The sequence below is a fragment of the Maylandia zebra genome, linkage group LG4, assembly GCF_041146795.1.
Source record: "Maylandia zebra isolate NMK-2024a linkage group LG4, Mzebra_GT3a, whole genome shotgun sequence".
NCBI classification, from domain to species: Eukaryota; Metazoa; Chordata; class Actinopteri; order Cichliformes; family Cichlidae; genus Maylandia; species Maylandia zebra.
This window is the reverse complement of record NC_135170.1, coordinates 10,190,889-10,217,610: the sequence shown is the minus strand read 5'-3', so window position 1 is coordinate 10,217,610 and position 26,722 is coordinate 10,190,889. Positions and strand designations below refer to the sequence as shown.

Sequence of the window (26,722 nt, the reverse complement as noted above, 5' to 3'; positions counted from 1 at the left end):
TCAGAGGACAAAGGGAGCGGAAAGAGACACACTGTGTAATGGAGTGGCTGAACCGGCATGATGGTAATGGACGAGGAAGATTAAAAATGATTATGGCAGAAGGGCTGAGGGGGATAAGAGGTCCATTCTATAATGCAGACGATTATCCCTCTTTACTGATGCTGTTGATTATGACAGCGAAGTGCTTAGAACGGGAGGAAAAAACAAACATGCAGAAATGTTTGCAGATTTGTATGATCTTGGTTGCACTATAATGGCTAATGAAAACAAGACTCCATTCATCAGGTCAAAGTAGTCTGCAGAGAGTAGTCTGCACATGATGTGGCACTTTGATTTTTCTGCTGCTCATCTGGGGTTATGCAACGGTGCAATCCTGCAAGGGAATACTTAGTACTTACTTATTCAATATGCTTAGGAGCACTGCATGAACCTCACTTTTAAAAAGGCTCAAAAAATAGCTAACAAAGCATTATCTAGGGACTATTTTCAGATGTGGATTCATGCACCAGCAGCAGATAAGCATGTGTGGATATGACTCAAAATAAAACACTGTTCATATTTCTAAAATAGCACGTCTGACCAGCAACCACTAGAGCTAAAAAAAAAAAATGCCATGCTAATGATGCAAACAATAATGCTAAATCATTCTACCAAAAGCTCAAAAAGTCCTACTGTTTAGTAAACCCATCTTATGGGCGGTTTATACGTCAGTCAAAAGGATCCTGTGCTCTCATTAGTATTTACTTCAATCACTCACTGTGAAGATGAGAAAAAAATGTATTCGAGACCGACTTCACAACACCGGCACGCTACAGCTGTGGCTCAAGAGGTTAAGCCGGGTCTACTTATTGAAAGGTCGTGGTATGATCCCTAGCTCCTCCAATCTACATGTCGAAGTGTCCTTGATTACGACTTTGAATACCAAGTCCCCCTGATGCATGCAGCTCCACTGGAGTGAGTTTGTGCATGAACCTTAGAATGAAAGCAATGTACCAATGTGTGTATGAATGGGTGAAAAAGACTTTGGGTATAAGTGCTCAGCTAGAGTAGAAAACTGCTCTAAAGTACCAGTCCATTTCAGCAGCTTGAAGTTGCTGAATATGACTGACTTTCTATCATTACTAATCACCACATAACCGCCTGTTTGCAGTCTATCAGCAAATCAAGAAGTGCATCTTGGAAAAGTGAGGGTCTGTGGGGACACAGGTTTTGGATACACTGATAACACTTCTTGTAGGATCAGTTTATTATTGGTTCTGGAATTTCAGCATGTGTGTTGATAAGAAGAAAAATATAAAAGTTAGAGCCATGTGACAGCAATTCTTTTATACAATGTAGTACTGCTGGTCGGAGCTTATCGGAAGAAAAGGGTCAAGCCAGGGATCATAAAAGTCCGAGACTGCCCGTAGCATATCACAATACGTATCCATATCAAAGCTGGTGCAGCCTGTCAGCTAGTTCAGTACCAGAACTATGAGTCAAGCTTTCTCTTTTCTGTCTTCTGTTGGCTTTCCCTCTTCATTAAAGACTATTTATGCTTCTCCAGTTACAGCTTTCATCATATCCCGTGAATTGTTGATATCTTGGCGGGGGGGGGAAAGCCCAAACTAACAATGGCACCTGGGTGCTTTTTGTTCCTCTGTATCCCACTGTTCCAGCAATTCAACCTCAGAGACTTTACTAACAATAGCTGCAGTTTGGGTTACATTCTGAAGGGTGGGCTTGTTGTCGGGCTAACCAGCTACTACCTTTGTCGCTCCCTCTCAAGAAGGTAATAACAGAATTTTTTGTTCCACTTCTCTCAGACTTTTACGGCCTCTGGGTGGACAGAACAGACAGCTCGCTGTTGCAAGCGACATCATGGCCGACCACGCTGCTGTTCCCACGAAGCCTCAGCGTGGCGAGCATCTTAAATCCAACACCACCCCTGCAGCGCTACACACCGGCTATCACATGACCTCTGCACGGTAGCGTGGCAGCTCATCTTATTGCCTCAAGTGTAACCACAATCAGGTCACACAGTACAGGTTCCTCTTTCTCTTTACTTTAGCATGTGGCAACTTCATCGTTTCTACCATGTACATCATTTTGCAACACAAAGGTCTCGGCGTCCAGCTGCCATGTGCTGTCATGATTTAAGTGAAATAAGTCTGAGTGTTCTGAAATAAAACTTACACTTTTAAAAGCTTGCTGATGCCCCAAGTCTGTTTTCTTTTATTGATTAATCCCCCAAACAATCAGATCTTAATCAGTCAATCTGATGTTGAAAATGAGCTTTAACTCCAGACCCCTAGCTGATTTGATCTTTGTACTGTTAGCAAATGGCTCTAGTTTAAAATTGCATTGTACTAACAACATTATTAATAAAGCCACAGGATCAATATCAAGTACAAGAGAGAGGACTGGCCAATAAAAATGACCAGTTTTAACTTTATGTGGAAGTCCAGTGGAAGTGACCAGGATTAGATATTTCGTACATAAAACTGATACATTTCTTTGGCTACAAAAAAATGAAAATATCTTTCAATTAGTTTGAAAAATGAAGGCAAAGTGGTGCTTATACATAGATGGCTGCCCATCCCTGGGGTTTTTCTCTTCCCAGTATAAGCGCTTGCTCACTGGGGGTCATCTGACTGTTGAGGTTGGAGGAGGACTACAAAACAACTCAGTCTTTATGGTCTCCAATATTATTGTCCCTAACTTTAAAAAAATGCACGTTTAAAGTGTAGCTAGGGGTGTGTCTAGACTTCACCTCAGCTACAGAGACGTCAAGCATGTGTTTGTTAACAGCGCTTCTTCATCTAATATTTGTGGTGGATGTGGTGTTTGCTGGCCGTGTTGCCCCCCCGAGTATAAACTTGTTCTAAATGTGAACGAATGTGCAGCAGCCGGCATCAGTGACAAAACCATACACAGAGAAAGGGCCAGACCACATATGGTCAAAAGTAAAAATAATTTTTACCTACGTAATTTCCTTCTTCAGTGTTGTATTTCCTGTCCTGCAGTACAATAATTAGGTTAAAAAAGTACTATACATCTGATTTTGCTGTCTGAGGACAACAAATGGTTTACTACTTTATCATATCTTAAGCTCAAGCTTCATCACTTCGGACACAGTTTAAGGAAATAATGTTGCCACAAATCCATGAAAAGACTCATTCAGATGACATTTGAACATCTAGTACACATTATGACACGTGGAAAAACTCATATTTACTGATGAAGATTATTCCAGCTTCTTAACAAACTGCACTGAAAATGTTTTTTCTTATTTATTCTTTGTTTTTGTTTTTATGATAAAATATGGAGTTATCTATCTTGTGGCTTCGCCTTTTTACCTCAGTGAATGGTCTGGCAGTGCCAAGCTGAGGTAAAAAAAAAAAAAAAAACACAGTCCAAGCTGTTTCACAAGCTCACCTCAGCCTCAGTGCCCTCTGGCATCACAAAACTACTTTAGCAACCAGTCGGCGTTGATGGCTCCCTTCCTTTGTGACCTTCCTGTTCTTGGGTAATACTGGCAGAATTACCACTTCCAGAAGGAACTTACAATACGCTGCACTAACATCGTTTCTCCAGCTTGTCCTTCTTAGCGGCACAATCGTGTAATACCACAATCCCTTAAGGCTCTGAAACACTCACCAAACCAGCTTAGAAAAAAAGCAACAGTCTATGCTGATGGTTTTCTCCAGTCTTTCTGCTGTAGTTATAGTTTTGCTTGGTGTCATAGATAACTAATCCTCTGAATGTCTGCCGGGTGACTGCAGCATCAGCTGGTTTGCAGACTGGTCGGCTGAATTTAAACATGACTGGTGAACTGTTGGGTGGTGCAGCCATTAGACTGGAAGACGGGGAGTCATGAATTCTAGCTGACATTTATCAGATTTTTTTCCCTACTCTGGCATTTAAGGTGTTAGTATTGCTCTCTGGCACTAATTGGGACTTCGTAGCTGCACCCTAATGAGCAGTGCTACTGCTAGACACATCTATTGGCTTTATTTATGAATTCCATTAAGATTTGTCCATCAATACTTCAGAAGCTGTAATGCAGCAGGAAGCTTGCCGACTGGCATGCCTGTGAGACAGACAGATTTCTGCATACACAGTGTAATCCTGGATTGAGGCAGGAGGGGCTGGATGCTGGGGGGGAGGTGGTTGTATATGTGTTTGTGAGCCTGCATGGGTGACTGAGGGCTCTAATGCTACCCTCCAAGGAGGTCAGAGACAGAGTTGAAGTCCACAGTCTCATAATCCTATTATCCATCGCAGTGGCAGCTGGACACATAATTTTGAGCGTGATGCAAGACATCACCGAGTACTACGACACATGTGCTGCCATTAGCCAACCTCATCTAGCAGCGCTTCTGCACGTGAGTATTCTCAAAGTCGTCAAATGCCATTAAAGACCGAGCCGCTTCCCCTCTCTTGGATGATCGATAAAAAAGTAATTTGTAGCCCTCGTTCCTACAACACTGAGAGAAGGAGCAGCGGCAACTCTTCTAACTTGCCTCGTACAGATAATAACTGCAGGAAACCAACAGAAATAAAGAATTCATGAGGGAGAGGCCACAGAGTGTATATAGCAGCTCCCAAGCTATGTTATCAGCTCAGTGCAGAAAGCTGGATTTACACTTCTTACAGCCATCTGATGAGAGACTGTGGGTCAGCAGATAAAGAGGCTGCAAATCGATAAATGCAGGATAGAGATGGCAGAGACGCGCTAATAGTTAAGCTATATTCTCATGATCTCGCGATCTCATTCAGAGAGAAACAGTCATTTTAATTGTTTTCTTTAGAGTGAGACCAAATTCTTCCATCAGTGCTGCCTTAATAACATTCTGAGGAGAACTAAAAGGAGGGGACTGCGATCAAACGAGCGCAATCACCACATCGATGTGTCTTGGTCCAATCTGACAGGTCCTATCATCATTACCAACATGGCCCCTTGATCTCAATCAGCCATTGCTTACTGGCTGTGTGCCGCTGCTGCTGCTGGCCTGCCGGGATAATGACTGAGCCGTTTGTCATTGTTACGCAGGGAGAATGAATTCATCATAGTGGGCAAAAACAGCTCAATTGCAGCCCAGGCTACGAAGGAGGAATAATGGATTCAGTCAGCGGGCTTTATAAGCTTGAATGTGTCATCAACGCACCGGTCACCAGTCAGTTATCATCTCTGTGTGAAGTTTAGGAAACAAAGGGAAAACTTACTGCTCATGCTACTTACATTTTTTTAAAAGCACAGTTATTTTTATGTAATGTAAAAGGGCAGTGGTCATTACTGTGACAGTAGTATATTGATGAAATCAGTGATCATGAATATTTGTGTTAATTTAGATAATAATTGAGTTCAGTAACCATCATTCCTTTGTTCCAGCGACACACTGATGCAGCCTTATTATATTTTAAGGCTCATTTATCATTATGTTATCATTATGTCTTTATCAATTATGTTATTAATGTGCAATATCACTGATCACACTGCACCTATGCTCCTCAGATGGCATGTATGATATATATATATATATATATATATATATATATATATATATATATATATATATATATATATATATATATATATACATACATACAGTGGGGCAAAAAAGTATTTAGTCAGCCACCGATTGTGCAAGTTCCCCCACTTGAAATGATGACAGAGGTCAGTAATTTGCACCAGAGGTACACTTCAACTGTGAGAGACAGAATGTGAAAAAAAAATCCATGAATTCACATGGTAGGATTTGTAAAGAATTTATTCGTAAATTAGGGTGGAAAATAAGTATTCGGTCACCTCAAACAAGGAAAATCTCTGGCTCTCACAGACCTGTAACGTCTTCTGTAAGAAGCTTTTCTGTCCCCCACTCGTTACCTATATGAATGGCACCTGTTTGAACTCATCATCTGTATAAAAGACACCTGTCCACAGCCTCAAACAGTCAGACTCCAAACTCCGCCATGGCCAAGACCAAAGAGCTTTCGAAGGACACCAGGAAAAGTATTGTAGACCTGCACCAGACTGGGAAGAGTGAATCTACAATAGGCAAGCAGCTTGGTGTGAAAAAATCAACTGTGGGAGCGATCATCAGAAAATGGAAGACATACAAGACCACTGATAATCTCCCTCGATCTGGGGCTCCACGCAAGATCTCATCCCGTGGGGTCAAAATGATCATGAGAACGGTGAGCAAAGATCCCAGAACCACACGGGGGGACCTGGTGAATGACCTGCAGAGAGCTGGGACCAAAGTAACAAAGGTCACCATCAGTAACACACTACAACGGCAGGGAATCAAATCCCGCAGTGCCAGACGTGTTCCGCTGCTGAAGCCAGTGCATGTCCAGGCCCGTCTGAAGTTTGCCAGAGAGCACATGGATGATACAGCAGAGGATTGGGAGAATGTCATGTGGTCAGATGAAACCAAAGTAGAACTTTTTGGTATAAACTCAACTCGTCGTGTTTGGAGGAAGAAAAATACTGAGTTGCATCCCAAGAACACCATACCTACTGTGAAGCATGGGGGTGGAAACATCATGCTATGGGGCTGTTTTTCTGCCAAGGGGACAGGACGACTGATCCGTGTTAAGGACAGAATGAATGGGGCCATGTATCGTGAGATTTTGAGCCAAAACCTCCTTCCATCAGTGAGAACTTTGAAGATGAAACGAGGCTGGGTCTTCCAACATGACAATGATCCAAAACACACCGCCCGGGCAACAAAGGAGTGGCTCCGTAAGAAGCATTTGAAAGCCCTGGAGTGGCCTAGCCAGTCTCCAGACCTCAACCCCATAGAAAATCTGTGGCGGGAGTTGAAAGTCCGTGTTGCTCGGCGACAGCCCCAAAACATCACTGCTCTGGAGAAGATCTGCATGGAGGAATGGGCCAAAATACCAGCTACTGCGTGTGCAAACCTGGTAAAGACCTATAGTAAACGTTTGACCTCTGTTATTGCCAACAAAGGTTATGTTACAAAGTATTGAGTTGTATTTTTGTTATTGACCAAATACTTATTTTCCACCCTGATTTACAAATAAATTCTTTATAAATCCTACCATGTGGATTCATGGATTTTTTTTTTCACATTCTGTCTCTGACAGTTGAAGTGTACCTCTGGTGCAAATTACTGACCTCTGTTTTTTAGGTGGGGGAACTTGCACAATCGGTGGCTGACTAAATACTTTTTTGCCCCACTGTATATGTATGTATGTTTGTGTATGTATGTGTGGGTGTATCCGTACGCATGTGCATGTATAACTTGTACATATCTTTCTTGTGTAAATGTAAATACCTGTGTTATTTTGTAGATTTACAGAGAGATGCCAAACTGTATTTCATTGTTCTTCTAACAGTGACGATAAAGAGCTATTCTATTCTATTCTATTCTATTTTAGGATAGCTGAACCTGATGTGCAAGACACAACAATATATGGAAAGTAAAGTGTCTGGCCTTTTGGGGTTTGATTAAAACCTAAAAGTGAACTTTCTTAAATGGACTGGTTCTTATATAGCGCTTTTTTACTCTTCTGAGCACTCAAAGCGCTTTATACAACTTGTGCATTCACCCATTCACACAAGCACATTTGTCTAAGTGCTTTTTTTAGCTAACATTCACACACATTCATACTCCGATGGATGCATCGGAGAGCAATTTGGGGTTAGTATCTTGCCCAAGGATATTTGGCATGCAGACTAGAGGAAGCCAGGAATCAAACCACCAACCTTCCGATCAGTAGGTGACCTGCTCTACCACCTGAGCTACAGCCACCCCAAAACTTCCTTAGAGAACCACAGGTTCCGGGTTACACAAGTGCATACTACTCCCTCCACAGAACAGCACAATTTGGCTTACAGGCACATGTAAGTCTGCCATTTGAGTACCTGTGAAGCATCCGATTACTCTAAGTGAACACTCAGATGTTGTCATCTTTTCAGAAGTGCACCAGCATCTCACTCTTAACTTTCTCTTCTGGTTACTCAGTTTGGTCTATTCTGTGAAGGGAGTAGCACACACCTGTGTGTGAACTGTTGTTTTCTGCATTTAGTCATTGCTTCTTTAACAAGCACGACAGTTTTCTGCTATACTAAAACAGTTAGGTGATTATAATGATCAAATAAATCACTGATAAATGATGAACACTTCATCATGCCACAGAAACAATGGAGTGTTTGCTACTAAAAATATGCCTCTATATACCTATGTCGATATCTGAGTAAAAGTCATAAATGATTAATGATTCCTTTGATCATCGTCAGTTACAGTCCACATCAGCATTACGTTATATTAGGTGGAAATAGTGTCTTTCTCCTAATGACCCTTAGTTTTTTAATCTAAGAGGAAGTCATTTGTGCCTACGTCAGAGGAAACTGCACTACTACTGTTACTCCAACACAGGTTGTTTTTCCAAGCATTGCAGTCATGATATAGTAATACTGGGTTTGAAAAATAAGGTGGAAATGCAGTATAGCTAAAACTTGGCAAACTCGCCAGAGTAAAATTATACTGTTTTACCACCAAACCACCGTCTTCCAGCGTTAATACCGCTATAAATAATATATTATTAAAGTTATAATTAGTTTATAAAGGCAAACTACTTCTCTAATCGCAATTTTCATTTTATGCTGGTGGCAGTTTGAGTACGGTACTTCTTCTGAAAGCACACATGACTGAAGGCAAACTGAAACGTCTTTGACCCATATTGTCTGCTTCTGTTGATCCAGAGATAGGCAGTGTGCTTTCCAGTAAACATCAAAGGAACCTTGTCCTTGAAAAAAGCCATTAAATGTCAAGGAATACTTGAGCTCTCGCTCACAACAAATGATTCAGCAGTGCTGTATAATTACTGCGATCTGACTAAGTGGATTTCTGAGAGAAACACTTGCTGGTGCCTTATAATAAAACCCAAAAAACATAACAAAAACAAAACATATTTGCACTTGCAGCTGAAGGCCACAGGAAAGACGGGTGTCAAATCAAACACGCGCAGGTTAATGCTTGTGTACAGAAACAGGAAATGTGAGTGCTTTGTGGTTCTAATTGCACGCTGTCACACATCAATCACAAGCCTTTCTTATAGCCATTTCAGCTGTCCACATCAAGTAAAAGTATTTCATACTCACAAAGAAATCTGCACATGCTCTCTGCAGTAGTTTAACTTTGTGACTGGGGTTCTTAACCGCAGAGTGCTGCTGCTTAACCTGCTCCTGGAAAGAGCTGAGCTGAAGCGTCCTTTAATTTTTAACATCCTTCTCCACGGTGTCCTGTGCTGAACTGATACTAGGGTAGCTGTGAGCCAACCACTCCGAGCTAGACCTGCGGCTCTGACACGACAGCACCCTCCATGACCCACCCCTGACTCCACCCGAGGGCAACTGCTGTGTCCCACAGAGGGAAGTCCTGCCGCTTAATTTGGCAAATCAGAAGTGTAGTAAAACTGGAGTGGAAGTAGAAAGAGCAGCACTTCCCCCCCTGAAAATAATATGACTAAATGCAAATAAGCTGTTTGCAGATGTGGATTGTTTACTAGACTTGGTGCTGATTTTCTAATAGTCCAAATAGAAGGTCTTTAAAAGGCCATGCCAGGCAGCATAGCTTTAAACAAGGATCAAAAGTAAAACGATTCAGTGGATGAACAGCAACTATTTCCATCTTTGACTCTGGTTCAGCTTTTCCACTCACACGACTCCTGGATGCTATCAGCATCTGAGCTGAGATAAAGTCTTTTAATTAACTCTGGCACATCTCTCACTAAATGTAATTAAGCTGTCTCGAACTGTGTATAATGCAAACTGTAGCCTCTAGCATTTTGGGCAATGAGTGGGCATTACCTGGTACACTTTTTTTTTTTGGGAAATGTGCCTTTTATAAATCTCAACTCTGTGGATGTACCCCAGCAAATTCATCATCAGGCATCAAAAACATTAAGGTAATGTTTGCTATCACAGACGCCACACATACAGCGAGCTTGTAGTGATGGGAGTCAGCTAAAAACACATATGTGCATGCACACAGCAGCTTTCACACAGCAAGCAGGGAAAAGTTGGAAACTCACTTGTAGCTCACTGAGATTGGCCATCATGCCAGCGACAAATGAGATGACTTCTGCTACCGTTTGTCTTACTTTACAGCCCTCGGATCATTGCAGCACCAGTGGATAAATGCAAAGAGTCCAACGTTGGAAGTCCTGTAAAAATAATAATAAGTTTAAAAAAATAATCCGTGTAAAGGCGCAGTCTGATGTGGGGAAGGTGGGTGAATAAAATGCTAACATGGTAACGTCTGGAAAAACGATAGAGAAGCAGGTGGACAGTGGAGAGAGGGGCAGACCATCACCTCCTGGTAGCAGGACGTTAACTCTCGGACTCCGGGCTGCATCACGCAGACAGTGCGGGCTGTCCTGGAGTAGTGTGAGGGAGAGCGCTGCTGCGGGGATCCTTCTCATCGTCAGGGGAGGAAAGCCCTGTGAGGAAACCCAACACCCGCCAGGATTCACTGAAACACCCAGCTCTGCTGCCTGGAGCAAACAGAGGCCATCTTCTCCCCGAAGCGATGCGCTCCGGCTCGGCTCTGCGGGAAGCTGGGAGCCGGTTACTGTTGCTGCTGGGTAGGGAACACAAGCGCTGAAGGAATACAGAGAATATAAAAATGGGACTTCCTGCTCTGACCTTCAAAATAAAGTACGCATCGGCGATAACACGCACAGTGCACGGAATGCAAAAGAAATTTGGTTCTTACAAAACTTTAGGTTAAAATAACCGTGTGGAGACTTTCTATAGCTGCCACACTCACAGTGACATTTGTATAGAAACTGGAGCATACGCACAGAATCGTTTTTAAACCATTAAAACAAGCGTTTATTTATTTTTAACCAACTTACCACAGAACAGGAAGTCAGTAGTCTGAGTACACAGGGAGAATGAATAGTACACATAACAGACCAGTCACACAGGACAGACAGTACTGCATTAAACACTAATGCTGTGCTTTACTGCTATTTGTGGTACAGATCTGACACCAAGTAAATAAATAGTTAACGCAATACACCGTTCAGCTTATTGTGTATTTTGAAAACCTGGTATGTTTGTCTCTAAAACACTTAACCTTTCTGCTCCGGGCTATAAATAAAATAGAGGTGACAGTCAACACAAAAAGGCTCAGACATTTTTCACAGTGCGTGTTTAAGTTTTTTATTTTATTTTATTTCCAAAAATAAATGTGTTCAACATAATCCAGTGGGCCACATACCGAAGTTAGAGGATAGAGACAAAGTATCGATCCTACTACGCTAGTATCAATCCGATGCCATTACCAGCGCTGATACCAATACTATCAATATTTGGATCGATTCTCCCACTTCTATTAAACACAGCGGCATAAACACACTAAAGAGGAGATATCACTGTTTGAGCTCTTGTGGGAGCATACGGCATTTATTTCGAATTGTATGGCCCAGTAGTTAATAAATAATCCCCCCATCAAACGCTTTAATTTGGCAGCGAAGTCGTGTGGGATTTTATTTTGAAACCAGCACAGCCTGGATCTGCTGTTATTGCGGACTTCTTTGGTCAGCTTGACGCAGCTGGAAAGAGGCGCAGACCGTTGCGGCAGCCGAGCGCCCTCCTGCTTTCATGTGAGACCTGTTGATCACATTTGAACGCATCACCGTGCTAACCTGGTTGTAGGAACACTAAACTTCATACAGTCAGTGTGTGACTGTATGAAGTGTGGATCTGTTGAATTTGTGCACTGCAGCTTACTGTGTAGGCCTGAGTTCAAATAAACTGATGATGTCTCTTCTTCTTATAAAATCAGTGTAATGGCCCTTTAAGCTGCTATAAAGGAACTATCAGTTCATTTATGTTTATTTATGTATTACCAGTGTATTGCATTCCTTTTCTTCTACAGGATCAAACAGCTCCTGGTGCCATTGCCAAATCATGCCAGAGGGGAAGACTGGGCTGCTTACCCTGAACACTACAGCTGTAGATGAATGATGAATTGCGAATTTGATGTCACTGCAGCAACAATATGACCACTGTGCAGCCAAATCTCCTCAGTCAAGACAGAAAGAAGAAAAACTTTGAACCTCTTTCTTATTCATGCATTACATTATTATGAATGAACCACAATGCACACTTTGTGAGTGAACATTTTTAATCAGGTACCCAAAGAGTACAGTTTTGTATATATGCCGCTTTTTATTTAGGACCAAATAACCAGGCCAGCGTGGTTTTTTATTATTTATGCTGTTCTGTGTGTTTTTCTGCCATGTCAAGCTATGCTGTCAGCTCTCAGAGAATAATGTGACCTCTGACCCTGCATGCTAAAGGATGTTCAACTAGAAAAATTGTAGAGGGTGAAGGCAACAGTGATCCTTGTGGTAATCGTAACACGTGGATCATTATGTCCATATTGTCCTCTATATCTCACTATATTGTCACATACCTGACACAGACGTTGTTAAGGTTAGTTGATGTGTGAGCCGCCACAGCTTATGTTACACACTGTAGCTCATGTTGTGAGGTAGACTTGCTGGATTCAAACCTCGACCTGTTGTTCCAAAGATGCCACTACACCATCCAGCTATGTGTGACATGGTTACTTATTGTGTCATTTCGTGTAATTTCAGAAACCGCTTATGTCATATTAATGGCAGGCATCCTAGAAAAGCGATCACTCCCATCGGGATGCGAAATGGGTCCAGACTATACCAGCAAAACAAAACTCCTATTAAAAAGATAGCAAATATAGTTATTTCTGTTTAGAAGTTAATGAGGTCGTACTGTATGTATTTATTGACATGTTAATCTGCAAACTTACTGAACTTTAGATATGTAGTGAAAAAAAGTGTGATTTTGCATCTGAAATGTAGCTGAGTAGAGGCTACATTTAAAATACAATGGAAACAACTTTAAAGAACTACAAACTATAAAAGGGTTTGATGACACAGCGAGTTCACTCACCTTGGTCTAACAAACCCAACAGACGGCTGAGGGAGACATACAGGGTGAGTGCAGACTGTGTACACCCACACTGTCTTTGTGGATGGATTATGGCTGAGCTCAGAGTGCAGGAGTAGAACTGGATTTTATTTGTGATACAGATTTCTGTATGAACAGACAACTGGTGATATTTGGACCTGGGATTTTTATGGAAAACAATATTTTCCACTAAGCAGTGCAATCATATGTGTAATATGTGCCATCTACAGTGTACACACAGTCTTCAGGTACTGGGTTGGACTCCCTTTTGTTTTCAGAAACACTTCAATACTTCACAGCACAGATTTGTCTGTTGCACTTCCGTGATGTTCCACCTCATCCCAAAGATGCTCCATTGGATTGAGATTTGGTGGCCGTGGAGACTTGTTGTGTTCAAGAAACCAGTTTATGGCGATTTTAGCTTCGTGACACTGTGGTCATAAGAGATGGGCATGGTCAAAAACAATACTAAGTTAGGCTGCAGTGTTTAAACAATGCTTAAATGAAGAAAGCAGCTGGTGAGTGTACATTGAGTTAACCCCTCATTGGCTAGCGTACACATGTAACCCCGAGCAAAGGTCCTCTTCTCTTCTGTATGAAAATAATCCGACTCAGTGTTTTTGAGTAGCTGCTTCTCATTACATCTTTTTTAAAATTGTTTGTTTTTCAAATGACGTGAATTTTAAAACAAGACTATAACCAATTGATTTAAAGCAGTTTTATTTACTATTGAAAGCATAAAAGTTTTGACATTTTATACTTTAAAATGATCTGGAACACTGGCACAACAAAGAAAGCTTCTCCAGTACTAAAGAAGAGGATGACGATCACTCGCACACTGAATATCAAAATACTGAGAATGTAAACAGCAATTTTGTATAGATTCATATGAAATTCAATAGCAAAGGTACACAAAAATATCTGTGTAAAGTGGCTTGAGGCGGAGTAGACTGTACTTTGACAATAAAGGTGCACATATAAGTCTAATCACACATGCACTAGTTACGCTTGCTTGTATGTTGGTCTTTTCAGAAAAAACAAACTCTTAATGATATGATAGAAAGCAGCATACGACAGCAGAGGCCACATAACACATGCATAGTCCAGCTGTAGTACAAATATTTTTGGAAAACTATATTCTGTATGCACTTTGAAATATAATCTGCTTTTTACAATATTCATTTAGGATACTTCAGAATCATATAAACGGGCACTTTGCTTACAGTAGCAGTAGATAAAGGAAAAGCCTATTAGCTATAACACAAATTAAATGATGTCACTGCAAGAGATTCACAGGCTGTGTAAGTGGAAGAATGGGTCAGTGTGCCACACGTGCTGTCAACAGGTGGCAGTGTTTCTTCACTTCGATCATCCCAGACAGACATCACCTACCTTGTGCAGACACAAAGAGAAACACAGGTGCTTTTTTTCTCTTCACTCAACACATTTAAATATCAGACAGGCTGCTATGTTCTCATTACCTGACTGATACAAGTAAACACCTCTTTTAAAAAATATGATAACAAAGGGAAATATATAGAAACTCTTCACAGACTATATTAATATACTTAATAAAAGAAATATAGAGGTTGGTACTTGGCCTGCCCTCCACCCTCCAATCCCCACAGCCTCAGAGTGGGTGCATTGTCTCATCTCCGCATCTCCTCTTCTTCTCCCCCCACCATGATGTCATCTGTAACCTCGGAGACTCCCTGAACACTGGGTGACCCAGGAAATGAGGTTATAACTTCGGAATGTGTGAGGGGGGACAACTCTTCCCCCCGCCAACCAGCCCTGCACCCTTGTACGCCTTCCCTCACCCCTCACAGCAGAACAAGGAGCGCCCTTCTTCTCCTTAACGCCTCCCTCTTCCTCCGTGACTGACAGCTCTATTAAGTCCATGAAAACCTGCTTGTCGAGTATAGTCACAGTAACACTGAGCAGAGACTGGTGTTTGTAGGGGGACACAATACACCGATTTAGGTATTTCACTATGGGGATTTGGGGAGATGTAAAAGCCCAGAAAAAATATTCATCTATCAACAGTACTGGCTATGTAACACAACACTACTTACCTGTATAAATACTTTGGCAAAGACCATAACAGCGAATAAACAACGGTAGAAAACCAGTGCAATTTGTCATAGCTCAGTCTCTCGTTTGAGAGAGCGACCAGTGTTTGGTCTAGATACAAAAGAGACAACAACGTGGAGCGCTGCACCCACACGACACAAGAGACAACAGGGCTGCTAAAGTAGATCCAGCGCATTTCAGAGTAAGACAGCTGAGGACAGATGTTAAGTGCTTCTGGTAAGGAGAACATGCTCTAATGTGAGGCGACAGTATGACAGTATGCATGTCTGGGTTACAGTAATCAATTACATGGGGTCATCTACAGCGAATATGTTCTACTACAAGTAATGACATCTGTTGAAGACCAGGTTGGTATGGTCTTATGGTTAAATCAAGTATCCGGCTTAACCGTAAAATTCTCGTATGGCTTCATTAACGATGGCACATTAAATTAAGCAGATCAGATCTGTGAGAGGAGTTCAGTCGTATGATGCACGCTGCTCATGAATAACAGCGTGAGATTTTGGCACAGCATTAGACGAGTAGATCAATATCACCCTTTTGGCTCTGGTGTGTGGCTGTATGTAGAAAATGCTTCCTGCAGCTCTCCTATTTGTGTTCCAAGCCCCTCCCATCGGTGAACCTCATCACATGAACTCAGAGCCTCCAGAAATCCACACCAAATCCTGGTGTCAGCAGTTCATCACACAGGAGGGGACCGTTTAACCCCATCAAATAAAGGTCAGTTGTCGTCTTTGTGCTTTGCTTCCATACAGATTTATTTGTGAGCTTATTTGGATACATTTCCCTCCATCTTTGCCAGTAGATTTCAATTTCTTAGAATAACTGTGGCTCGACTGAGCTGAACAGCAGTGAGAGTCGTATCAATCTTCTCACCTAACCCTGTGCCAAAAATTAAAAACAGATATTCATAAATATGTGAAACTGTTCCTCGCACCGATTTATTGATGTGCTTCTCCGCCTCCCTTGTTCAGTGATGGGTCTCCACCTCGACCACAGTCCAGTCACTGATTGGGGAGCTGCCCTGGCTGTCTGGGGAGTAGCTGCTGACAGATGTGACTGTAGCGGTAGGAGGGCTGAACTGGGGAAACAAACTGGGCCACATGCTGCTCTCCAGGGGGCTTAGGGTGCCCCCGGTCCCCACAGGCAGGAGGAGGAGCGGAGGGCAGTCTGTATCACCAGACAGCACCATGGTCTGGTTGATGAGCTGCTGGACCATGTCCACCTTCTTATTCCATTCCAGTTCTTGTGGGGGCACCGGGCGCAGGTGCTGCTGCCAGTGGGGGGACCGCCCCCTCCTTCTCACCTCCCCTCTGGCTTCGTCCTCCTCGTCGCTGGTTTCCATGGCTTCGTAGATGGTGCAGAGCCCCGAGGAAGGGGAGAGCATCACTCCGGTCGGGCTCCTCCTGAGCTGCTGTTGCTGCTGGATCTGTTTCTGCTGCATGCGGTACTGCTGCTCCAGCTCCAGCTGCCACTGCAGGACCTGCCTGCGGTGGCGGTGCTCCTGCTGTTGCTGCTGCAGCTGCAGCTGGAGGAGCTCCCTGCGCTGCTTCTCCAGCTGCTTCTGTTGCTCCAGCCTCAGACGCTCTTCCTCCAGCCACTGCCTCTTCTGCCTCTCCTGCACCTGGCGCTGCTGCATCTCCCTCAGCTTTTCTTGGTGTTGCTCCAGCCTCTTCAGCTGTTCTCCGCCAGCGTGACCATCAGCAGCAGCAACGGTCAAAGATGGAGGGGGAGCAATTTTGGCAAAATGGGCAGCAAGAGTCGGATCAATGGGCCTCCTGTTGCCCGGGACCATTGCCAAGTAGTGACCATTCGCTATGGGAGCTGCAGCAGTGTGGTTCTGGTTCTGGTTGTCTTCCTGTGAGTGTTTTTGCCATCTGTGAGCTTCATCCACTTCATATCTCTTCCAATCTCCTGTGGGACAGTCAAGATCACTTGGTGCATCCGTTATAGATGCATGCATCAAACAGAACGGGTGGTACAACAAGGGGCCAGGAAGGAGGAGAGATCTGACACAAATGCAAAAAGGTGTAACAAAAAAAAAGGAACAAAAAACAAGGGAAGGGGCTTCCAAAATAAAAGCGATAGAGGATGCTGAATACCGCAGCTACAAACCGGTACAATGAAACACATCACACAACACTCAGTGCAACATGTTTCCTCTAATGTCACACCTTTGTTTCATATAGGACCACTCGGTTGAGTAGTCTGCACCAAAATCCCAGTCTCACATTTGAGGTGTCATTCTCAGGAACATGATGTCTGTCATGCAGGACAGTGGTCATATATGTGATTCACAGTAGAGTACAGACAACGGGCACATGGGATAGAACTGATAAAAAATATAATCACAGGAAGTTGATCATATCAAGATAATGTGTGGTTTTAATCATGTGGAAAAGTAACTTCAGTGTACGGTAGAAGAAACGGTATAATCACTGAAGTATAATCACCAAGTCAGGGAAGCACAAACCTGAATCAAGTCGTTCATGGTCTCATGAATGTAAATTTAGTGTTTAGGAAATGACAAAAGCTGGTATTTTAGAGACATCTAAGCTACAGCTGTGTCAGTGTGTGTGCTGTGGGGTATGTTCCGGTCAGGGTTTCAAGGAAGAGCACGAGGCCAGACCAGAGAGGAGATGGTACTATTTATATCTGCATATGTAGCGAACGAGGATGCAGATTCACCTCATGCCCTTCTGCGCATCTGATTGGCTAAACTCAAACAGGACCTGCATTTTAAGCAGCACGAGTCATCCAACTGTTTTATACCTGCAAGCTTCTTTGCAGCCCACCTCCATTCCACCTCCCCAGTTTATATCACGGCTGACTTAATGTCATGTTCATCATAAGTGGTTTTTCTGGAGGTGGGGGGCTTCTTGGCATGTATGTAAATAAAGAGCAGAGACGCCCCCCCCCCGTTGTGCATTACTGCAGGAGGGAGAATAATCAGAAATGATGCTAAATGTGTTCTGTACAGTTTTTGAGCACTGGTAGCCCGATGAATTCATGCCTGGGCCCCTTTATCTTTGTGAAACAATGGGTACAATCTGCTACTACAGCTGTGACAACTGATGGTGGCAATGTGACAAGAAGTGTAGCAATGTGCTTGTGCAAAGACGAGGAGGAAGAGGAACTTTAAGCGATCTTCTTAAATGCTTGTTTGTAGTGTAGGAGTCCCATTAAGCTGACCTTCTTCTGATTGGCTGCTGCTTTTCGGTGGGGCTTCTGTGCCAAGTCAGAGCTGTAAGCCTGACGTGAACATATTAAGGTCATATTAAGGAAAAGTATATTTTGAGGTTATTATACAGCTCTAGGAGTAGAAAACTATCTGAAACAGAGTATTTAGAATGCTTCTACTGACCATACTTAATACTGTGGCCATGTTTAATGTGAACATCCACCAGTGTGTGACAGTGTGTATGTGACGGAAAATCATAATAGATCCATTTAAATGTTTTTGAGGTGTGACAAATGCGTCTCTCACAGAACAGCTTTGTTTGTTTACAAGAACTTTAAGTGAGAGAGAGTGTCAGAGAGAGAGTGCGCTGAACATTGTGTTGGCGGATCTGAAAAGTTGACAAAGGTGTAAGCGTGCTGAAGATCTTGGATCGCCTTTTTACTTTGACCAAAATTCCATCTAGACACAACACCATTGAACAATGGCCACATCACTTCCTGTTTAACAGCAGTTCCCATGGCGAAGAATAAGAGACGCCACTTGGGAAATACTGTTGCATAAACACACACACACACACACACACAAACACAAGGAGACGAGTTCAGACATGCTCGGATCCATAGGGAAAAAAGGAAACAGGAACAAAAATGCCTTGCAATGATGTTTTAATGGAATTTTGAAAGATAACCTAATGTGAACCATTCATTTCTGAACATCATGTCTAGTGTAGAATTGTTGCAAATTTCCAGGTAGTACAGAGTCTTTGTTAATTAAACATGCAATATACTGTTGAAATAGTAAACCAAACGCCCACTATGAAAAGGTTTCAGAGAGTGTAAAGCTGTGATGTGGAGCTTATGTAGCGTCTCATCACGAATAAAAAGGCTAGCCGTTAGTTTCTTCTTGGAACACAAATGATCTGCTAACTGAGGCTCGAAGCTTGAAGCCACTTAACCAAACGCCTGAAACACATACCGTACGTGACTGCACGTTATATACCTTAACAACCTATGCAAAGAGCAGTAGAACCTCTTGAAGCACACATTAAAAGCGTCACCAACTGCAATCTATTGACCGCCCCCCCCGCACACACACCTACTTCAACTAATCCGTAACGGCAAAATGAAACCTGCTGTGTTAATATCTAGCCTTTATTTTGATAGCTAAAAGTCTTGAAAGCAGAAGACAAACAAATAAAAGAAAAAAGCAACTATCGCTATGGTGCTGTTGAACATGGAGTGTGTGTACACAGGGAAGGGGAGGACCAGGTTTTAACAGAAACCAAAACAAAACAAAAAAACCCAAAAAAATAAGCAAATACAAAACAACAACAAAAATCATTGACATTTGATTGGTAAAAACAGTAGGATAAATACACAATGAGTCCATATTATTCCGTCTGTGTGTTGTCTTTTTTTTTTCCTTTTCCTTTTTTCGGTTTAAAAGCTCAGTCACATTGGACCAATCAGTCAATACCCCATCAGGGGCTACAGAATAAGCAGGGTTACTTAAAAAGAACATCCTACTAGAAAAATGGAGTTAAGCCATACACTCATAACCGTGACCATAACAGTATGAAAGAGGGAGGCTTCATTTAAAAATTGCTACAGTCATTTTTTTTCCTTCTCCTTTGTTCATTTTTTTAAAATCTTTTTTCCTACAATCTTGCTCTCCTTTTTTTTTCTTCTTCTAACCATCTAACCCAATTGGAGAGAAAACAAAAGAAGAAAACAGGTAAAAGGGGGAGGGTTGCAGGGAAAAGGTGCATTCCGGGGGGGTAACAGGAGGGACTTATACGTTACCTGCCAGAAAACTATCAGTCTTATCAGATATGGTAGAGTAGTAGGATGCCTGGTTGTCGCCGGTGCCTCCAGATTCCTCGGCCTCGACTGGATCGATGTCCTTCAGCTGGTCTGCTGCAATCTTCCCTCCCAGCATGTAGTGGTGGTCATCTAGACTGGGATGGTTGTCCTCCGGGTGACCCAAAGGCATCAGATCCACAGATCTGCCCAGCAGGTCCTCTGCAAGGGCAGAGGTGGCAGCTGGTGGCAGGGTCAGCTCCTTGATGAGGGAGGGGTCTTTGGCCTCCTCTGGCAGCTGCTCCTCATTTTCCAAGGAGAAGATTCCAGGGCTCTTCCCGCAGCTCTCAGCCATGGAGTGGGCGTTGGAGTTGGATGTAGTGCAGTCGAAGCCGTAAGACGCTACAGAATTGGCTGACTGAGGGGTGGCCCCGCCCCCATCCTCCTCACCCTCCCCAGCTGGTGTGTCCCCAGCCTCTTCGTCCTCCTCGAGAGCGGGCAGGCTACACGTCTGAGGAGGACTCTCAAACCCGGCACTTTCATCTACCATCATGGGTGCTTCAGGGTCATTTATTTGCATCTCCCCTTCTGTATCGCTGGCCTCGTCTCCCGAGGTGGAAGGGGAAGAAGGGGCGGATGCAGGAGCAGTTGGGGGTCCGGTGCCCAGGACCTCGTCGGCGGGGAGCGTCTCGGCTTCCTCCTCTTCTCCGTCGCCTTTTTCTAAGTGAATACCGAGATCCTGCTCCATGTCAGGCTGAACCGAAGCAGGCACTGGGGTCTGCTGCTTGTCAGAGCGGGACTCGACTCCAGAGCTGCTGTCATAGTCACGGAGTTCCTCTGGTGTGCTTGTCTCGCTGCTGCTCTGGGCTGCCAGAGCCGTGCCGCTTAGAGTGCTGGACTGGGACATGCCTACAGGTGGGGCAGCAAGTAGGGTGGGAGCCTCTGCAAGAACTGAGCCCTTCGTCTCCTCATATGATGACTGATGAAGGTTGGTTTCTTGCTCCATCTCAGGAGCAAAGGATGGGGCGCTGACGTCCAAACATGCCTGGGCAGGAGACTGGGTGGGCGCTTCAGACTCAGCAGCACCGTGGTCGGACACAGGGCTGGGGGAGGAGACGGAGAGCAGTGAGGCTGGCTGAGCCCAGGTATCACAGAAGGGGTTGGTCTGGCCCCAGGAGGATGCAGGGATGGAGGGCGGAGGACCCGATTGATTGAGGTTATCTAAATGTGCCTCCTCATTAAAGTCATCCTCATTCTCACAGCTCTCCATCACTCCTTCACTGCGCATTTCCACGTCTTCATCCTCTTCCTCATCTTGCCCTTGCTCCTGGAAAACTTTATGGTGTTCGTCTACCCTCTCAGAGCTCAAATCCATATCGTCCACCCGCTCATCCTCATCATCCTCGTCCTCTTCTTCATTGGCTAGGGTTTCCACATTGGGAGAACCCATGAGGTTACCATCTCCCTCAGAACCACGGAGGCTAGTGTCAACCAGGGCATCTGAACTCTGGGTGCCCTCTAGAATTGCGGTATGCTGGGTGCTACTAAGGTCTGAGACCCCCTGCTGTCGGCTGCTGGTGCAGCTGCTCACATCCTCGGAGTCCATCCCAGACAGCAAGTCGTCACCGTGCCACCCTGTTGAACCTCCAAAGGCAGAGGAGCGCACTTGGAAGTCGTCAGAGGGCTGAGACGTGCTCATGTCAGTGATCAAAGACGAAGGCTGATAGCCCAGTCTCCTTTGTTCTTCATCATCATCATCCTCTTCCTCATCATCATCCTCGTTGATTTCCTCATCAGCCTTTTCCACGGCCTCCTCCTTTTCATGAGGAGAGATCAGGCCTCTGGGGCTGAAATCATCCAGAGGGGAGGCACCCAATAAGTGAGGTTGCACTGTGTTATTAAAGGCCTCGGGAGCTGCGGGGGTATGCATAAACAAGTTTTCCTTCTCTTCTTCTTCCTGCTCTTCGTCCTCTTCCTCCTCTTGTGTCTCCTGAGCCTCAAACTGCTGGCACTGTTCCTCTTCTCTCTGGAAGTTCATCATACTGCTTGGGCTTTGGTTTATGTTCCAGGGATCAGAGTGGACATGGGTGCCCAGGAGAGAGTAGGCATTCTGTTGGTCTCTGACAGGAGAAGCAGGGCCTTGTGGGGAACAAGGAGGAGACATGACTGTAGTACCCAGGGAGTCGTTGGCAGGCTCCTCAAATTTGAAAGGATCTATCTGTGCAGGGAGCTGAACACCACACACTGCTTCATGGACCGGTTCTGCCTCCTCCTCTGCTGGTGGGTCAGACAGGAGATCTACAGATGCCTCGGGGGATGGTTCTTCTTCTTGATGTGAAATTAGTTCTTGTACAGGTTCTGGTGTTGGTTCTCTTACGGGCTCTGGTGAAGGTTCCCTGACAGGCTCTGGAGTAAGTTCTCTTACAGGTTCTGGTGTAGGTTCCCTTGCAGGTTCTGGTGTGGGTTCCCTAACAGGTTCTGGTGTGGGTTCTCTTGCAGGTTCTGGTGTAGGTTCCCTGACAGGCTCTGGTGTGGGTTCTCTTACAGATACTGGAGTGGGTTCCCTAACAGGCTCTGGTGTGGGTTCTCTTGCAGGTTGTAGTGTAGGTTCCCTGACAGGCTCTGGTGTGGGTTCTCTTACAGATACTGGAGTGGATTCCCTGACAGGCTCTGGTGTGGGTTCTCTTGCAGGTTCTGGTGTAGGTTCCCTGGCGGGTTCTGGTATGGATTCCCGTGCGGGTTCTAGTTTTGGTTCACAAACTGATTCAGCCACTGGTGCACAGACTAGTTCTGGTTCTGGTGTGAGCTCTGCTGATTTTTCTTCAGGAGTTGTAATGGATGGCTCCACAGCTAGTTCTGCAGGAGGCTCTGGTTGTTCTGGCACAGCAATAACAGCTGCTGTGGCAGCAATCGCTGCCGCAGCAGCTACAGCTGCGGCAACTTCCTTTTCAGGTTCAGCGGCTGTGGCAGCTTTAGGGGCGCGTTTAACAGGAGTTGGTGTGCTGCTTCCCACAGTTTTCTTGGGGCTGGAGGTCTTGGTTTTGGAGCCAGGAGTCTTAGCTGGTGTAGGCTTGCTCTCTTGTGTTTTGGGGCGGTTAGGTGTTTTGGTGTCTGCTGGCTTGTTAGTAGCAGGCTTTTTGGCAGTGACCTCTGATTTTGAAGCGGACTTGGAAGTCTCGGATTTTGCCGACTTCGTTGTAGAAGAAGGGCGAGTAAGGGGGGAGTCTGCAGGCTTTTTGGCTGCTGGCGTGGAGGGTTTGGTGACATCTAGAAAAAACGCACAAAAGCACACAAGGGGTGGTTTAACAATGTGATATTGTAGAAAATTAAAACACATCATTGATGATTAAACCCACAGTGTAATGTTTAACACATTTGCATAATGTACAGTCAAGACCCAGAAGAAAAAACCTTAGAAGGGTTGTGTCAGGAAGAATATCCCCTATAAAAATCTGCTAAATCAAACAGGTGGATCCATCTGCTATGGCAACCCCTTGTAAACAGGAAGCAGACAAACAACGTTTTATTGATCCCTTCAAAGTCACCACTGAGTTTTCTGTAGTTAACACTGTAATCAGGCCAAATATATGGAATATAAAATTGAAATTAATTAATTTATTCATTTATTGTGAGATCTCAGACCCATAAAACACATATCAGTCTTACACATAATTATAACATACTAGAGCGGGCAGACATAAACACATTTTATGTTTTAATGTTTTATTTTTACATCCATCTGAGGAAATGATGTGATCACTTTACTTTGGACAACACTTCACTCCTGTTTTTAAAGTTCAGCCACTGCTCACCAGCCTGTTTTGTCACAGGAGGGCAGACTGTACAGTATCAGTGTCTCTGATCCTGTTTCAAAGCCAGAATTCAATGTCTTGTTTTGCTCTAGAGTTCTGCTGGAGGGCCACTCTAACCAGACTGGTGCTGCTTGGAGTCTGTCCACAGGATGAGGAATATTTTGCAGTGGCCGCTCCATTCCTGATAATTACAGTCTGTACGGTACAATTTACTTATTTATTTAAGACTAAGAAGTGTGACGCCTTTCATGTGCATGCATGTGTGTGTAGTTAAAATGTACTCCTACAGTACTTCTCTATCTCCACTCCATGATATGTTAACAGATGATCTCCTACCACTCTTACACCGATGACATCCAGCTGTACCTTCGATTTAAAACCTGGTGATCAGACTTGTGGATGCCTAAAGTGGCAGTGACAATGTCATGCATTTGACCCAAAACATGAATGAAGTCTTAATATTCAGCTCTGCTACTGCTCCAAAACCTCTTTGTCTTTGGTTTAAAAGGCACAGCTGCCAGTGGTGGGCTGACAGCTGATGCTAACAGTAGTTGTATTGTTCATTTTCTCTTTGTGGTTATTTATTTTCCCTTTTGTCCCAGTAACACAGACAAAGACCTTTAACACACCGTCCCTGAATAAACACTCATTCAGAAGTCCATTTTCCCAGCGCACAGCAGGGAAACACAGGTGTTACTAATGACGTTAATTAACGCTCATCTGTATTTAGTGCAGAGCTTTTATCAAAACGATTATTCACCCCTGTGTTTACCTACTAGTGCATGGAAAACGTTTGTCAGAAACATCATCTCGACTCTTGTTTTGTTACAGGTAGTCCTATTTCCTCTGCAGCTGGTGCAAAATGCGACGAGCAGGCTTCTGTACAGACTAGCACCCCATCACAACTTTTCCAGATCTGCTTTTTCATTCATTTATTTATTTATTTTTAATCAAGGGGTGTCAGTTGTTAGCCCAAAACTATGGAAGTACCCATCATCCAGAGCTTTATTCATCACTGGCATCTTAAAAACATCTCTTTTTCTTTTGTGTTAGTAGTCATAATACTTGCTATTAATTGGTATCAAATGCTATTGTGTTTCTTTTCTCATTTCTTTTTCCTTACCTTTTTTCACAAGGGTTGTGGTTTTGGATGTTTGAGATGGAGGTTTGCCACCAGAGGGGGTAGTGGAGGTTGGTTTGGGGGTAGCCGGCTTGGCGGCGGCAGAGGGAGTTTTAGGAGTGGCAGGTTTGGTTGTAGCAGGGGAGCTCTTGGCGTTGCTGCTAGTAGGTGGCCGAGATGAGCCCGTGGCAGGACGAGGGGATGAAGTTGTGCCGGTTGTAGGCCTGAAGAGACATAACAGAGAAGAAGGGTTAGCAAATACTAAGCTGCACTACACAATATGTCCAAATCACGAATGAGACCGACAGTGAAATGAATTTAACAGACAGTGAATCCCCTGGTTACAGAACTCAGGGAATGGAGATTAACTGAAAGTGACTCAAGCATTTGAGTTTTTAAAGTCACCCACATCTTGGGGCAAACATCAAGTCTCACCCTGACTGTGTGCTGATCAACCCTGTGCTCCGAGTGCTTCAGAACGGCTCTGACAGCGAGCAAGAGCTTGACATGTCAGCAGCAGACACTTCTACTGCTAAAGGGTACTTAAGAAAGAGCACACACAAGCAACAATGCTTGCATAGCTCACAACACTAACATTAAACATACATAATATTAATAATGAAAGCAATATATAATGGCTGATTTGCAATCTTTCTAGACAACAAAGGCTAGCCATCTATTTTAAAAATGAAGTGCAGAGTAGTGCAAACATCTTCTGTAATAATAAATTAAAGCATGTGCAAATAGCCAACGCACTGACCTGATTAGCTGTTGCAGCAACGCTAAATTCAATGAGTCAACGGGTTCACATAAGGTAGACACCTATTGAGACTTACCTCTTAAGGACAGGAGGGTAGACATGAATGATTCAGAGCTGCCTGAGTACTGATTTAAAAGCCTTTACATTAGTTCCCTGTCAGTTTTTGTAAGGATTTTCAAAAGGCACACTAGTAATGCACCATCAGGGCAGCCCCTGAGGTGCTTTGGCACAAATTCATTTCATTTGTTTTTATTTTTTTTTATAGATGCAGGACAAAAACTTTGGAGCAGTCAGAAAACACGTGACACCAACCTAAAAGTGCCAATTAACCCTCTCCAGGCAGACGTTGCAGATTTGCAACAGTTAAGAACTAACAACCTGATTACCCCACATACATATTTTATGAGTTTCTTTTACTCAGAAGTACCACTGGACTAGTATGAAAGCAAACTTTGACTCCAAGTCCATGACAAACTCCTCCAGGGACAATCAAGTTGTTGAAGGTGAGTCAGAGCGGCCCCAGAGAGGCACACTGACCCCAGTTGATCCCTCCTTGCCCACTTCCCTCCTCACATGGGGGTGATTCTTTGGGGCAGCGTGCGTCAGCTCTGCCTGCTCTGGCTCTCCTGGCCTAGATGCTGGCTCCTATGTCACGTCTGAGCGAAGTAACCTACATCTAGTAGTCCTGACAGGGCTGTGGTGTGCAGTCTCTCGGGCCCACGCTACACTAACTGCCTGTTTCTAAATAAAGAATTGAGTTAATACTGGCAGAAAGAGAACAGGCAGCGGGAGGGAGGTGGAGGGAGAGTGAAGATGCCTGGGACCATGTTAATCTTTAATACTGAAAGGAGAACAAATATAACTCTTCCAAATCCAGCAGCACCAGCACCACCCCTCCCCTCAGCTGGAAGCACGGGCTATGTTAAAGGCACGCTCACTTCATAAAGGCGAGGAAGTAGCGTGTGCTATTCACAGCCTGG

General features: G+C 44.0%; 2 protein-coding genes across 5 annotated transcripts in view; both read right to left on the bottom strand.

The window, feature by feature from the left end:
* The window catches only part of pkn1b (protein kinase N1b), a 42,414-nt gene extending 31,815 nt beyond the window's left edge, over positions 1 to 10,599 (bottom strand). The window contains exons 1-2 of one of the 2 annotated variants that reach the window (XM_004562930.3): positions 10,329 to 10,599; positions 10,048 to 10,179 (exon numbers count right to left, since the gene is read on the bottom strand). In XM_004562930.3, the coding sequence (XP_004562987.1) occupies positions 10,048 to 10,074 (27 nt within the window). In that variant the 5' untranslated portion in view covers positions 10,075 to 10,179; positions 10,329 to 10,599. Of the gene's footprint in view, positions 1 to 10,047; positions 10,180 to 10,264 lie in introns of both variants that reach the window. The other variant, XM_004562931.3, reaches the window with a different exon arrangement.
* A 3,080-nt stretch (positions 10,600 to 13,679) lies between these two features.
* The window catches only part of prr36b (proline rich 36b), a 39,114-nt gene continuing 26,071 nt past the window's right edge, over positions 13,680 to 26,722 (bottom strand). For 2 of the 3 annotated variants that reach the window (XM_012922347.4, XM_012922348.5), the window contains exons 4-6: positions 24,986 to 25,206; positions 20,054 to 23,317; positions 13,680 to 16,984 (exon numbers count right to left, since the gene is read on the bottom strand). In XM_012922347.4, coding sequence (XP_012777801.2) covers positions 16,041 to 16,984; positions 20,054 to 23,317; positions 24,986 to 25,206 — 4,429 coding nt within the window. In that variant the 3' untranslated portion in view covers positions 13,680 to 16,040. Of the gene's footprint in view, positions 16,985 to 18,899; positions 23,318 to 24,985; positions 25,207 to 26,722 lie in introns of those variants that run through there. The other variant, XM_024802149.2, reaches the window with a different exon arrangement.